Source organism: Bombina bombina, chromosome 7 (genome assembly GCF_027579735.1).
Source record: "Bombina bombina isolate aBomBom1 chromosome 7, aBomBom1.pri, whole genome shotgun sequence".
Classification (NCBI taxonomy): Eukaryota; Metazoa; Chordata; class Amphibia; order Anura; family Bombinatoridae; genus Bombina; species Bombina bombina.
The window spans coordinates 438222974-438236285 of NC_069505.1; the positions used below are offsets into that span (position 1 = coordinate 438222974).

A 13312-nucleotide genomic window follows, 5' to 3' on the forward strand; every position below is an offset into this window, starting at 1 on the left:
CTGCTGGGTGATTATATGATTACAGCCGACTTTATTTGTACCTCTCTCAGAGTATTATTACACACACTGCTGGTGTACCACGGGAGGTCTGTCTGCTGGGTTATTATATGATTACAGCCGGCTTTATTTGTACCCCTCTCAGAGTATTATTACACACACTGCTGGTGTACCACGGGAGGTCTGTCTGCTGGGTGACTATATGATTACAGCCGGCTTTATTTGTACCCCTCTCAGAGTATTATTACACACACTGCTGGTGTACCATGAGAGGCCTGTCTGCTGGGTGATTATATGATTTGCAGCCGGCTTTATTTGTACCCCTCTCCGAGTATTATTACACAAACAGCTGGTGTACCACGGGAGGCCTGTCTGCTGGGTGACTCAGAGTATTATTACACACACTGCTGGTGTACCACGGGAGGCCTGTCTGCTGGGTGACTATATGATTACAGCAGGCTTTATTTGTACCCCTCTCAGAGTATTATTACACACACTGCTGGTGTGCCACGGGAGGCCTGTCTGCTTGGTGATTATATGATTACAGCCGGCTTTATTTGTACCCCTCTCAGAGTATTATTACACACAATGCTGGTGTACCCCGGGAGGCCTGTCTGCTGGTTAATTATATGATTACAGCCGGCTTTTTTTGTACCCCTCTCAGAGTATTATTACACACACTGCTGGTGTACCCCGGGAGGCCTGTCTGCTGGGTGATTATATGATTACAGCCGGCTTTATTTGTACCCCTCTCAGAGTATTATTACACACACTGCTGGTCTACCCCGGGAGGCCTGTCTGCTTGTTAATTATATGATTACAGCCGGCTTTATTTGTACCCCTCTCAGAGTATTATTACACACACTGCTGGTGTACCACGGGAGGTCTGTCTGCTGGGTGACTGTATGATTATAGCCGGCTTTATTTGTACCCCTCTCAGAGTATTATTACACACACTGCTGGTGTACCCCGGGAGGCCTGTCTGCTGGTTTATTATTTGATTACAGCCGGCTTTATTTGTACCCCTCTCAGAGAATTATTACACACACTGCTGGTGTACCCCAGGAGGCCTGTCTGCTGGGTGATTATATGATTACAGCCGGCTTTATTTGTATCCCTCTCAGAGTATTATTACACACACTGCTGGTCTACCCCGGGAGGCCTGTCTGCTTGTTAATTATATGATTACAGCCGGCTTTATTTGTACCCCTCTCAGAGTATTATTACACACACTGCTGGTGTACCACGGGAGGTCTGTCTGCTGGGTGACTGTATGATTATAGCCGGCTTTATTTGTACCCCTCTCAGAGTATTATTACACACACTGCTGGTGTACCCCGGGAGGCCTGTCTGCTGGTTTATTATTTGATTACAGCCGGCTTTATTTGTACCCCTCTCAGAGAATTATTACACACACTGCTGGTGTACCCCAGGAGGCCTGTCTGCTGGGTGACTATATGATTACAGCCGGATTTATTTGTACCCCTCTCAGAGTATTATTACACCCACAGCTGGTGTACCACGGGAGGTCTGTCTGCTGGGTGACTGTATGATTACAGCCGGCTTTATTTGTACCCCTCTCAGAGTATTATTACACACACAGCTGGTGTACCACTGGAGGCCTATCTGCTGGGTGACTGTATGATTACAGACGGCTTTATTTGTACCCCTCTCAGAGTATTATTACACACACAGCTGGTGTACCACTGGAGGCCTGTCTGCTGGGTGACTGTATGATATGATTACAACAGGCTTTATTTGTACCCCTCTCAGAGTATTATTACACACACAGCTGGTGAACCACGGGAAGGCCTGTCTGCTGGGTGATTATATAATTACAGCAGGCTTTATTTGTACCCCTCTCAGAGTATTATTACACAGACTGCTGGTGTACCACTGGAGGCCTGTCTGCTGGGTGACTGTATGATTACAGCCGGCTTTATTTGAACCCCTCTCAGAGTATTATTACACACACTGCTGGTGTACCACGGGAGGCCTGTCTGCTGGGTGACTATATGATTACAGCCGGATTTATTTGTACCCCTCTCAGAGTATTATTACACACACAGCTGGTGTACCACGGGATGTCTGTCTGCTGGGTGACTGTATGATTACAGCCGGCTTTATTTGTACCCTTCTCAGAGTATTATTACGCACACAGCTGGTGTACCACGGGAGGTCTGTCTGCTGGGTGACTGTATGATTACAGCCGGCTTTATTTGTACCCCTCTCAGAGTATTATTACACACACTGCTGGTGTACCATGGGAGGTCTGTCTGCTGGGTGATTATATGATTACAGCGGGCTTTATTTGTACCCCTCTCAGAGTATTATTACATACACTGCTGGTGTACCATGGGAGGCCTGTCTGCTGGGTGACTGTATGATTACAGCCTGCTTTATTTGTACCCCTCTCAGAGTATTATTACACACACTGCTGGTGTACCACGGGAGGTCTGTCTGCTGTGTGACTGTATGATTACAGCCTGCTTTATTTGTACCCCTCTCAGAGAATTATTACACACACTGCTGGTGTACCATGGGAGGCCTGTCTGCTGGGTGACTGTATGATTACCGCCGGCTTTATTTGTACCCCTCTCAGAGTATTATTACACACACTGTTGGTGTACCATGGGAGGCCTGTCTGCTGGGTGATTATATGATTACAGCCGGCTTTATTTGTACCCCTCTCAGAGTATTATTACACACACTGCTGGTGTACCCCGGGAGGCCTGTCTGCTGGGTGATTATATGATTACAGCCGGCTTTATATGTACTCCTCTCAGAGAATTATTACACACACTGCTGGTGTACCACGGGAGGCCTGTCTGCTGGGTGACTGTATGATTACAGCCGGCTTTATTTGTACCCCTCTCAGAGTATTATTATACATACAGCTGGTGTACCACGGTAGTTCTGTCTGCTGGGTGACTGTATGATTACAGCCGGCTTTATTTGTACCCCTTTCAGAGTATTATTACACACACAGCTGGTGTAACATGGGAAGTCTGTCTGCTGGGTGATTATATGATTACAGCCAGCTTTATTTGTACCCCTCTCAGAGTATTATTACACACACAGCTGGTGTACCACAGGAGGTCTGTCTGCTGGGTGACTGTATGATTACAGCCGGCTTTATTTGTTCCCCTCTCAGAGTATTTTTACACACACAGCTGGTGTACCACGGGAGGTCTGTCTGCTGGGTGATTATATGATTACAGCCGACATTATTTGTACTTCTCTCAGAGTATTATTACACACACTGCTGGTGTACCACGGGAGGTCTGTCTGCTGGGTGATTATATGATTACAGCCGGCTTTATTTGTACCCCTATCAGAGTATTATTACACACACTGCTGGTGTACCATGGGAGGCCTGTCTGCTGGGTAACCTATATGATTACAGCCGGCTTTATTTGTACCTCTCTCAGAGTATAATTACACACACTGCTGGTGTACCAGGGGAGGTCTGTCTGCTGGGTGACTGTATAATTACAGCCTGCTTTATTTGTACCCCTCTCAGAGTATTATTACACACACTGCTGGTGTACCACGGGAGGTCTGTCTGCTGGGTGATTATATGATTACAGCCGGCTTTATTTGTACCCCTCTCAGAGTATTATTACACACACTGCTGGTGTACCACGGGAGGTCTGTCTCCTGGTTGATTATATGATTACAGCCAGCTTTATTTGTACCCCTCTCAGAATATTATTACACACACTGCTGGTGTACCACGTGAGGCCTGTCTGCTGGGTGACTGTATGATTACAGCCGGCTTTATTTGTACCCCTCTCAGAGTATTATTACACACACTGCTGGGTAGGGATGGGCGAATGTTTCGCAACATTCGAAAAACGGCACGAATTTTAACACATTCGTTCGTTCGAATCAAATTTAGAATGTTTACATAACATTCTAACATTCGATTTTCGAATGTTCGGTTTCGAATTTTATGATTACATTCGAAAATATTCTTTTCGAAAAATTCGAATTTAGATTGTAATAGTATTTCTAATGCTTTTTCTTTAAATGTAATATTTGAATTATGCAATATTCGAATTCGAAAAATTCGAATTTAGATTGTAATAGTATTTCTAATGCTTTTTCTTTAAATGTAATATTCAAATTATGCAATACGTGTATTCGAATTCGAAAAATTCGAATTTAGATTGTAATAGTATTTCTAATGCTTTTTCTTTAAATGTAATATTCGAATTATGCAATATTCGAATTCGAAAAATTCGATTTTAGATTGTAATAGTATTTCTAATGCTTTTTCTTTAAATGTAATATTCAAATTATGCAATACGTGTATTCGAATTAGAAAAATTCGAATTTAGATTGTAATAGTATTTCTAATGCTTTTTCTTTAAATGTAATATTCGAATTATGCAATATTCGAATTCGAAAAATTCGAATTTATATTCCAATTCGAAAAATTCGAATTTATATGTTTGTAATAGTATTTCTAATGCTTTCTTTAAATGTAATATTCGAATTATGCAATATTCTATATGGAAACATTCAAAATGATATATTTGTATCTATTATGTATCAATTTACTAGATTCCCGCCCTTCCACATGAACTATTGAACTTATGAATAGTATTTGTTAAATAGAATGTTAAATTCGAAATTTCGAATGTGGACATTCGATATAATTATAAATATTCGAATTCGAAAGTGACATTCGAAAACTGTAAATAACATTCGATTTTTGAATTTTTAAGAATATTCGTTCTTATCGACATTCGGATTTAGAATTCGAATTTCGGTAATAACATTCGTTCTACATTCGAAATTCTAAAATTTACACATTCGCCCATCCCTACTGCTGGGGTACCACGGGAGGTCTGTCTGCTGGGTGATTATATGATTACAGCCGGCTTTATATGTACCCCTCTCCATAGGTGCAATACTAAATGTGAATCTTGATATCTGTATTGATCACATGATTCTACTGACAATACAAGGCTATGTGGCGTCCCTGTTTATGTTTGACATACACAGATTAAAGACAGATACTGTAGCTAGACAGACATATATTGTTAGATAAATATTTTAAATAGACAGGCAGATACAGACAGATAGTGTAGATAAACAGACAGACATAGACAGATATATATAGTAGATAGACAGACAGACATTGAAAGATAATGTAGAGATCGATAGATACATAGATAGAAAAAAATAGATAGATAAATAGACAGACAGACAGAAGGATAGATAGATTATAGATAGATAGATAGATAGATAGATAGATAGATAGATAGATAGATATACAGACAGATATATATATACAGACAAAAGGATAGGTAGATGATAGATAGATAGATAGATAGATAGATAGATAGATAGATAGATAGATAGATATACAGACAGTCAGAGAGACATATAGATAGACAGACAGACATTGAAAGATACTCTAGAGATAGATATCTACATAGACAGAAAAAATAGATAGGTAAATAGACAGAAGGATAGATAGATATACAGACAGACAGATACAGACAGAATGATAGGTAGATGATAGATATATAGACAGACAGATAGACAGACAGAAGGATAGATAGATAGATGATAGATAGATAGATAGATAGATAGATAGATAGATAGATATACAGACAGATAGACAGACAGACAGACAGAAGGATATGTAGATGATAGATAGGTATACAGACAGACAGATAGACAGACAGAAGGATAGATAGATGATAGATAGATATACAGACAGACAGAAAGACAGACAGAAGGATAGGTAGATGATAGATAGATAGATATACAGACAGACAGATAGACAGAAAGAAGGATATATAGATGATAGATAGATATACAGACAGACAGAAAGATAGACAGAAGGATAGGTAGATTATAGATAGATATACAGACAGACAGATAGACAGACAGAAGGATATATAGATGATAGATATACAGACAGACAGCCAGACAGAAGGATAGATAGATGATAGATAGATATACAGACAGTCAGAGACAGATAGACAAATAGACAAACAAATGGATATAATAGTTTGCCAACCTACCTGAGCCAGGAACCCTGATTCCTCCTTCAGTGTTAGCTCAAACAGACGGAGAAGACGCTGGAATTTTTCATCGTCATACTGGAACCGGTCCCCAAAAGCAATGGAGCAGATGACGTTACTTACTGCGTTGTTGATGATGAAACGAGGGTCAAAGAGACCTGAGAAATGCAAGAAAATACACTCAGCACCAGGGAGCCTCTGCCACCTAGGTACCCCTAAAGTTCTATACGGTGTCCCAAAATCAGACGTCTGTGACCCCCAAAGGTAACTCATTAATTAGCAATAGTTAGAATAATATACCATTCCCTTTATAATGATGTGAGTATCTATACACTGATAAGTATGCTGTGCAGTATAATGATGTGAGTATCTATACACTGATAATGAGTGTGCTGTGCAGTATAATGATGTGAGTATCTATACACTGATAATGAGTGTGCTGTGCAGTATAATGATGTGAGTATCTATACACTGATGAGTATGCTATACAGTATAATGATGTGTGTATCTATACACTGATAAGTATGCTGTGCAGTATAATGATGTGAGTATCTATACACTGATGAGTATGCTGTGCAGTATAATGATGTGAGTATCTATACACTGATAAGTATGCTGTGCAGTATAATGATGTGAGTATCTACACACTGATGAGTATACTATGCAGTATAATGATGTGAGTATCTATACACTGATAAGTATGCTGTGCAGTATAATGATGTGAGTATCTATACACGGATAAGTATGCTGTGCAGTATAATGATGTGAGTATCTATACACTGAGTATGCTGTATAGTATAATGATGTGAGTATCTATACACTGATAATGAGTGTGCTGTGCAGTATAATGATTTGAGTATCTATACACTGATGAGTATACTGTGCTGTATAATGATGTGAGTATCTATACACTGATGAGTATGCTGCACTGTGTAAGGATGTGAGTATCTATACACTGATGAGTATACTGCACTGTATAATAATGTGAGTATCTATACACTGATGAGTATGCTGTACTGTATAATGATGTGAGTATCTATACACTGATGAGTATACTGTACTGTATAATGATGTGAGAATCTATACACTGATGAGTATGCTGTGCAGTATAATGATTTGAGTATCTATACACTGATGAGTATGCTGTACTGTATAATGACGTGAGTATCTATACACTGATGAGTATGCTGTGCAGTATAATGATGTTAGTATCTATACACTGATGAGTATGCTGTGCAGTATAATGATGTGAGTATCTATGCACTGATGAGTATGCTGTGCAGTATAATGATGTGGGTAGCTATACACTGATGAGTATGCTGTGCAGTATAATGATGTGAGTATCTATACACTGATGTGTATGCTGCAATGTATAATGATGTGTGTATCTATACACTGATAATGAGTGTGCTGTGCAGTATAATGATGTGAGTATCTATACACTGATGAGTATGCTGTGCAGTATAATGTGAGTATCTATACACTGAGTATGCTGTACAGTATAATGATGTGAGTATCTATACACCGATGAGTACACTGCACTGTATAATGATGTGAGTATCTATACACTGAGTATGCTGTGCAGTATAATGATGTGAGTATCTATACACTGATGAGTATGCTGTGCAGTATAATTATGTGAGTATCTATACACTGTTGAGTATGCTGTACAGTATAATGATGTGTGTATCTATACACTGATGAGTATGCTGTGCAGTATAATGATGTGAGTTTCTATACACTGATGAGTATGCTGTGCAGTATAATGATGTGAGTATCTATACACTGATGAGTATGCTGTGCTGTATAATGATGTGAGTATCTATACACTGATGAGTATGCTGTACAGTATTATGATGTGAGTATCTATACACTGATGAGTACACTGCACTGTATCATGATGTGAGTATCTATACACTAAGTATGCTGTGCAGTATAATGATGTGAGTATCTATACACTGATGAGTATGTTGTGCAGTATAATGATGTGAGTATCTACACACTGATGAGTATGCTGTACAGTATAATGATGTGTGTATCTATACACTGATGAGTATGCTGTGCAGTATAATGATGTGAGTATCTATACACTGACGAGAATGCTGTGCAGTATAATGATGTGAGTATCTATACACTGATGAGTATGCTGTTCTGTATAATGATGTGAGTATCTATACACTGATGAGTATGCTGTACAGTATAATGATGTGAGTATCTATACACTGATGAGTATGCTGCTTTGTATAATGATGTGAGTATCTATACACTGATGAGTATGCTGTGCAGTATAATGATGCGAGTATCTATACACTGACGAGAATGCTGTGCAGTATAATGATGTGAGTATCTATACACTTATGAGTATGCTGTGCTGTATAATGATGTGAGTATCTATACACTGATGAGTATGCTGTACAGTATAATGATGTGAGTATATATACACTGATGAGTATGCTGTAGAGTATAATATGTGAGTATCTATACACTGACGAGAATGCTGTGCAGAATAATGATGTATCTATACACTGATAATGAGCACGCTGCACTGTATAATGATGTGAGTATCTATACACTGATGAGTATGCTGTGCACTATAATGATGTGAGTATATATACACTGATCAATATGCTGTGCAGTATATTGATGTGAGTATCTATACACTAATGTGTATGCTGCACACTATAATGATGTGAGTATCAATACACTGTACAATCTTTGGTTATTAGAAATTCTGATAAGGGTGGAAGCATAGTTCTCCTGGACAAAGATATGTATGTCAGTGAGGCAAAAAGACAATTAAATGACCCTGCTACATATACCCCACTTACTAATGACCCCACAAATAGGTTCCGAAAGGAACTCTTGAGCTTGCTGGATGATGGAAGATATTTGGGCATACTGGATGATGATACTGTTAAGTATCTATCTGTGGATTATCCAGTGGTCCCTATCTTTCATCATCTGCCGAAAGTTCATAAAAGTGTATCTAACGTTAAGGGGTGCCCCATTTTTTCGGGCATTGGCTCCCTTTTGGAGCCACTGTCCGAATGGTTGGACGCTATCTTACAACCGGTTGCATCCTCCTTACAAAGCCACATAAAAGACACCACGCATGTATTAAAACTTCTAGATGGAATCATCTGGACATCTACTGCGAGCTGGCTCACAGTGGATGTGGTGTCTTTGTACTCCAGCATACCACATGACTTAGGTATCCAGGCTATTAGATACTTTCTTGAGGCTTTCTACTCTATGAATGACGCCACCACCAAATTCATCATTAGAGTCACTCTCTTTCTACTCAAGCATAATTATTTTATGTTTGAGGGGGTTTTCTACCTGCAGACACAGGGCACAGCCATGGGGGCAAAGTTTGCCCCCTCATATGCGAACATATTTATGGGGTGGCTTGAGATCAACTTTGTGTATGCAGATAGAAACCCCTATGCGAAATATATACAGCTATACAAGCGTTTCATTGATGATTTATTAATCATCTGGTCTTCTGATGATTGGGTGGCTTGTGAATTCATAGATTACCTAAATACAAGTGACAACGGAGTTAACTTCATACATGAGTGGCACAAACTGGAGATAAATTTGTTGGATGTTACCCTAGTGGGTGATCCTAATACAGGTATTATTGTTTCCAAATTATATTGCAAACCAATAGCAGGGAACACCCTTTTACACAGCAAAAGTTCCCACCCAAAACACGTCTTTAAGGGTATTGTGAAGGGGCAACTCCTTAGAGCCAGGAGAATATGCAAAAAAGGCTCAGACTACACATCTGAGAGCCAGGTGATTAAACACAGGCTGCTTGAGAGAGGATATAGCCATACCCTAGTTAACAAAGCTGTAGACGAAGTATGTCTCATTACTAGAAATGATACTTTATTGAGTAAACCTCCCAAAGTCGCTGATGAACGAACACATTTCATTACACAGTACTCTTCGGATTACTATGAGATCTGTAATATTCTCAGGAAGTATTTTACCATTCTATATGGGGAAAAACAATTGAAGCCTATAGTGGAAAAAGGCTTCAAGTGTGTATACTCCAGAAATAAAACATTGGGTAATATTCTTTCCCCCAGTCAGTTACCTCAAAAGCAAAGAACCACCACTTGGCTTGCTGTTAATGGCACCTATAAATGTGGAGTATCAAGGTGCAGGGCTTGTGACTACCTCACTGAGGGAAAAACTTTCTACTCATGCGTTACTAAAACTTATGAGATTAATGGTTGCATTAAATGCTCCACTAATTACGTTGTGTACCTCAAAGAATAACCAAATATAGAGATACACTGATGAGTATGCTGTACAGTATAATGATGGGAGTATCTATACACTGATGAGTATGCTGTGCAGTATAATGATGTGAGTATCTATACACTGATGAGTATGCTGTGCAGTATAATGATGTGAGTATCTATACACTGATGAGTATGCTGTGCAGTATAATGATGTGAGTAGCTATACACTGATGAGTATGCTGTACACAGTATAATGATGTGAGTATCTATACACTGATGAGTGTGCTGTGCAGTATAATGATGTGAGTATCTATACACTGATGAATATGCTGTACAGTATAATGATGTGAGTATCTATACACTGATGTGTATGATGCAATTTATAATGATGTGAGTATCTATACACTGATAATGAGTGTGCTGTGCAGTATAATGATGTATCTATACACTGATGAATATGCTGTAAAGTATAATGATGTGAGTATCTATACACTGATGAGTACACTGCACTGTATCATGATGTGAGTATCTATACACTGAGTATGCTGTACTGTATAATGATATGAGTATCTAAACACCGATGAGTACACTGCACTGTATAATGATGTGAGTATCTATACACTGAGTATGCTGTGCAGTATAATGATGTGAGTATCTATACACTGATGAGTATGCTGTGCAGTATAATGATGTGAGTATCTATACACTGATGAGTATGCTGTGCTGTATAATGGTGTGAGTATCTATACACTGATGAGTTTGCTGTGCAGTATAATGATGTGAGTATCTATACACTGATGAGTATGCTGTACAGTATAATGATGTGTGTATCTATATACTGATGAGTATGCTGTGCAGTATAATGATGTGAGTGTCTATACACTGATGAGTATGCTTTGCAGTATAATGATGTGAGTATCTATACACTGATGAGTATGCTGTGCTGTATAATGATGTGAGTATCTATACACTGATGAGTATGCTGTTCAGTATTATGATGTGAGTATCTATACACTGATGAGTACACTGCACTGTATCATGATGTGAGTATCTATACACTGATGAGTATGCTGCACTGTATAATGATGTGAGTATCTATACACTGATGAGTGAACTGTGCAGTATAATGATGTGAGTATCACTATCTATACACTGATGAATATGCTGTACAGTATAATGATGTGAGTATCTATACACTGATGTGTATGCTGCAATGTATAATGATGTGAGTATCTATACACTGATAATGAGTGTGCTGTGCAGTATAATGATGTGAGTATCTATACACTGATGAGTATGCTGTGCAGTATAATGATGTGAGTATCTATACACTGATGAGTACACTGCACTGTATCATGATGTGAGTATCTATACACTGAGTATGCTGTATTGTATAATGATGTGAGTATCTATACACCGATGAGTACACTGCACTGTATAATGATGTGAGTATCTATACACTGAGTATGCTGTGCGGTATAATGATGTGAGTATCTATACACTGATGAGTATGCTGTGCAGTATAATGATGTGAGTATCTATACACTGAGTATGCTGTGCGGTATAATGATGTGAGTATCTATACACTGATGAGTATGCTGTGCTGTATAATGATGTGAGTATCTATACACTGATGAGTATGCTGTGCAGTATAATGATGTGAGTATCTATACACTGATGAGTATGCTGTACAGTATAATGATGTGTGTATCTATACACTGATGAGTATGCTGTTCAGTATAATGATGTGAGTGTCTATACACTGATGAGTATGCTGTGCAGTATAATGATGTGAGTATCTATACACTGATGAGTATGCTGTGCTGTATAATGATGTGAGTATCTATACACTGATGAGTATGCTGTACAGTATTATGATGTGAGTATCTATACACTGATGAGTACACTGCACTGTATCATGATGTGAGTATCTATACACTGAGTATGCTGTGCAGTATAATGATGTGAGTATCTATACACTGATGAGTATGGTGTGCAGTGTAATGATGTGAGTATCTATACACTGATGAGTGTGCTGTACAGTATAATGATGTGTGTATCTATACACTGATGAGTATGCTGTGCAGTATAATGATGTGAGTATCTATACACTGTTGAGTATGCTGTGCAGTATAATGTTGTGAGTATCTATACACTGATGAGTATGCTGTGCTGTATAATGATGTGATTATCTTTACACTGATGACTATGCTGTACAGTATAATGATGTGAGTATCTATACACTGATGAGTATGCTGCTTTGTATAATGATGTGAGTATCTATACACTGATGAGTATGCTGTGCTGTATAATGATGTGAGTATCTATACACTAATGAGTATGCTGTGCAGTATAATGATGTGAGTATATATACACTGATGAGTATGCTGTGCAGTATAATGATGTGAGTATCTATACACTGATGTGTATGCTGTGCTGTATAATGATGTGAGTATCTATACACTGATGAGTATGCTGTGCTGTATAATGATGTGAGTATCTATGCACTGATGAGTATGCTGTGCTGTATAATGATGTGAGTATCTATACACTAATGAGTATGCTGTACAGTATAATGATGTGAGTATATATACACTGACGAGAATGCTGTGCAGAATAATGATGCATCTATCTATCTGCACACTTTAATGATGTGAGTATCAATACACTGATGAGTATGCCGTGCAGTATAATGATGTGAGTATCTATTCACTGATGAGTATGCTGTACAGTATAATGATGTGAGTATATATACACTGATGAGTATGCTGTGCTGTATAATGATGTGAGTATCTATACACTGATGTGTATGCTGCAATGTATAATGATGTGAGTATCTATACACTGATGAGTATGCTGTGCAGTATAATGATGTGAGTATCTATACACTGATGTGTATGCTGCAATGTATAATGATGTGAGTATCTATGCACTGATGAGCGTGCTGTGCAGTATAATGATGTGAGTATCTATACACTGATGAATATGCTGTGCAGTATAATGATGTGATTATCT

The 13312-nt window shown here is 38.6% G+C and overlaps 1 protein-coding gene across 1 annotated transcript in view; it reads right to left on the reverse strand.

The window, feature by feature from the left end:
* The window catches only part of LOC128666644 (cytochrome P450 2D15), a 236422-nt gene that overhangs the window by 97320 nt on the left and 125790 nt on the right, over positions 1-13312 (reverse strand). Inside the window, exon 5 of the mRNA XM_053721351.1 lies at positions 6042-6199. Coding sequence (XP_053577326.1) covers positions 6042-6199 — 158 coding nt within the window. The remainder of the gene's footprint in view (positions 1-6041; positions 6200-13312) is intronic.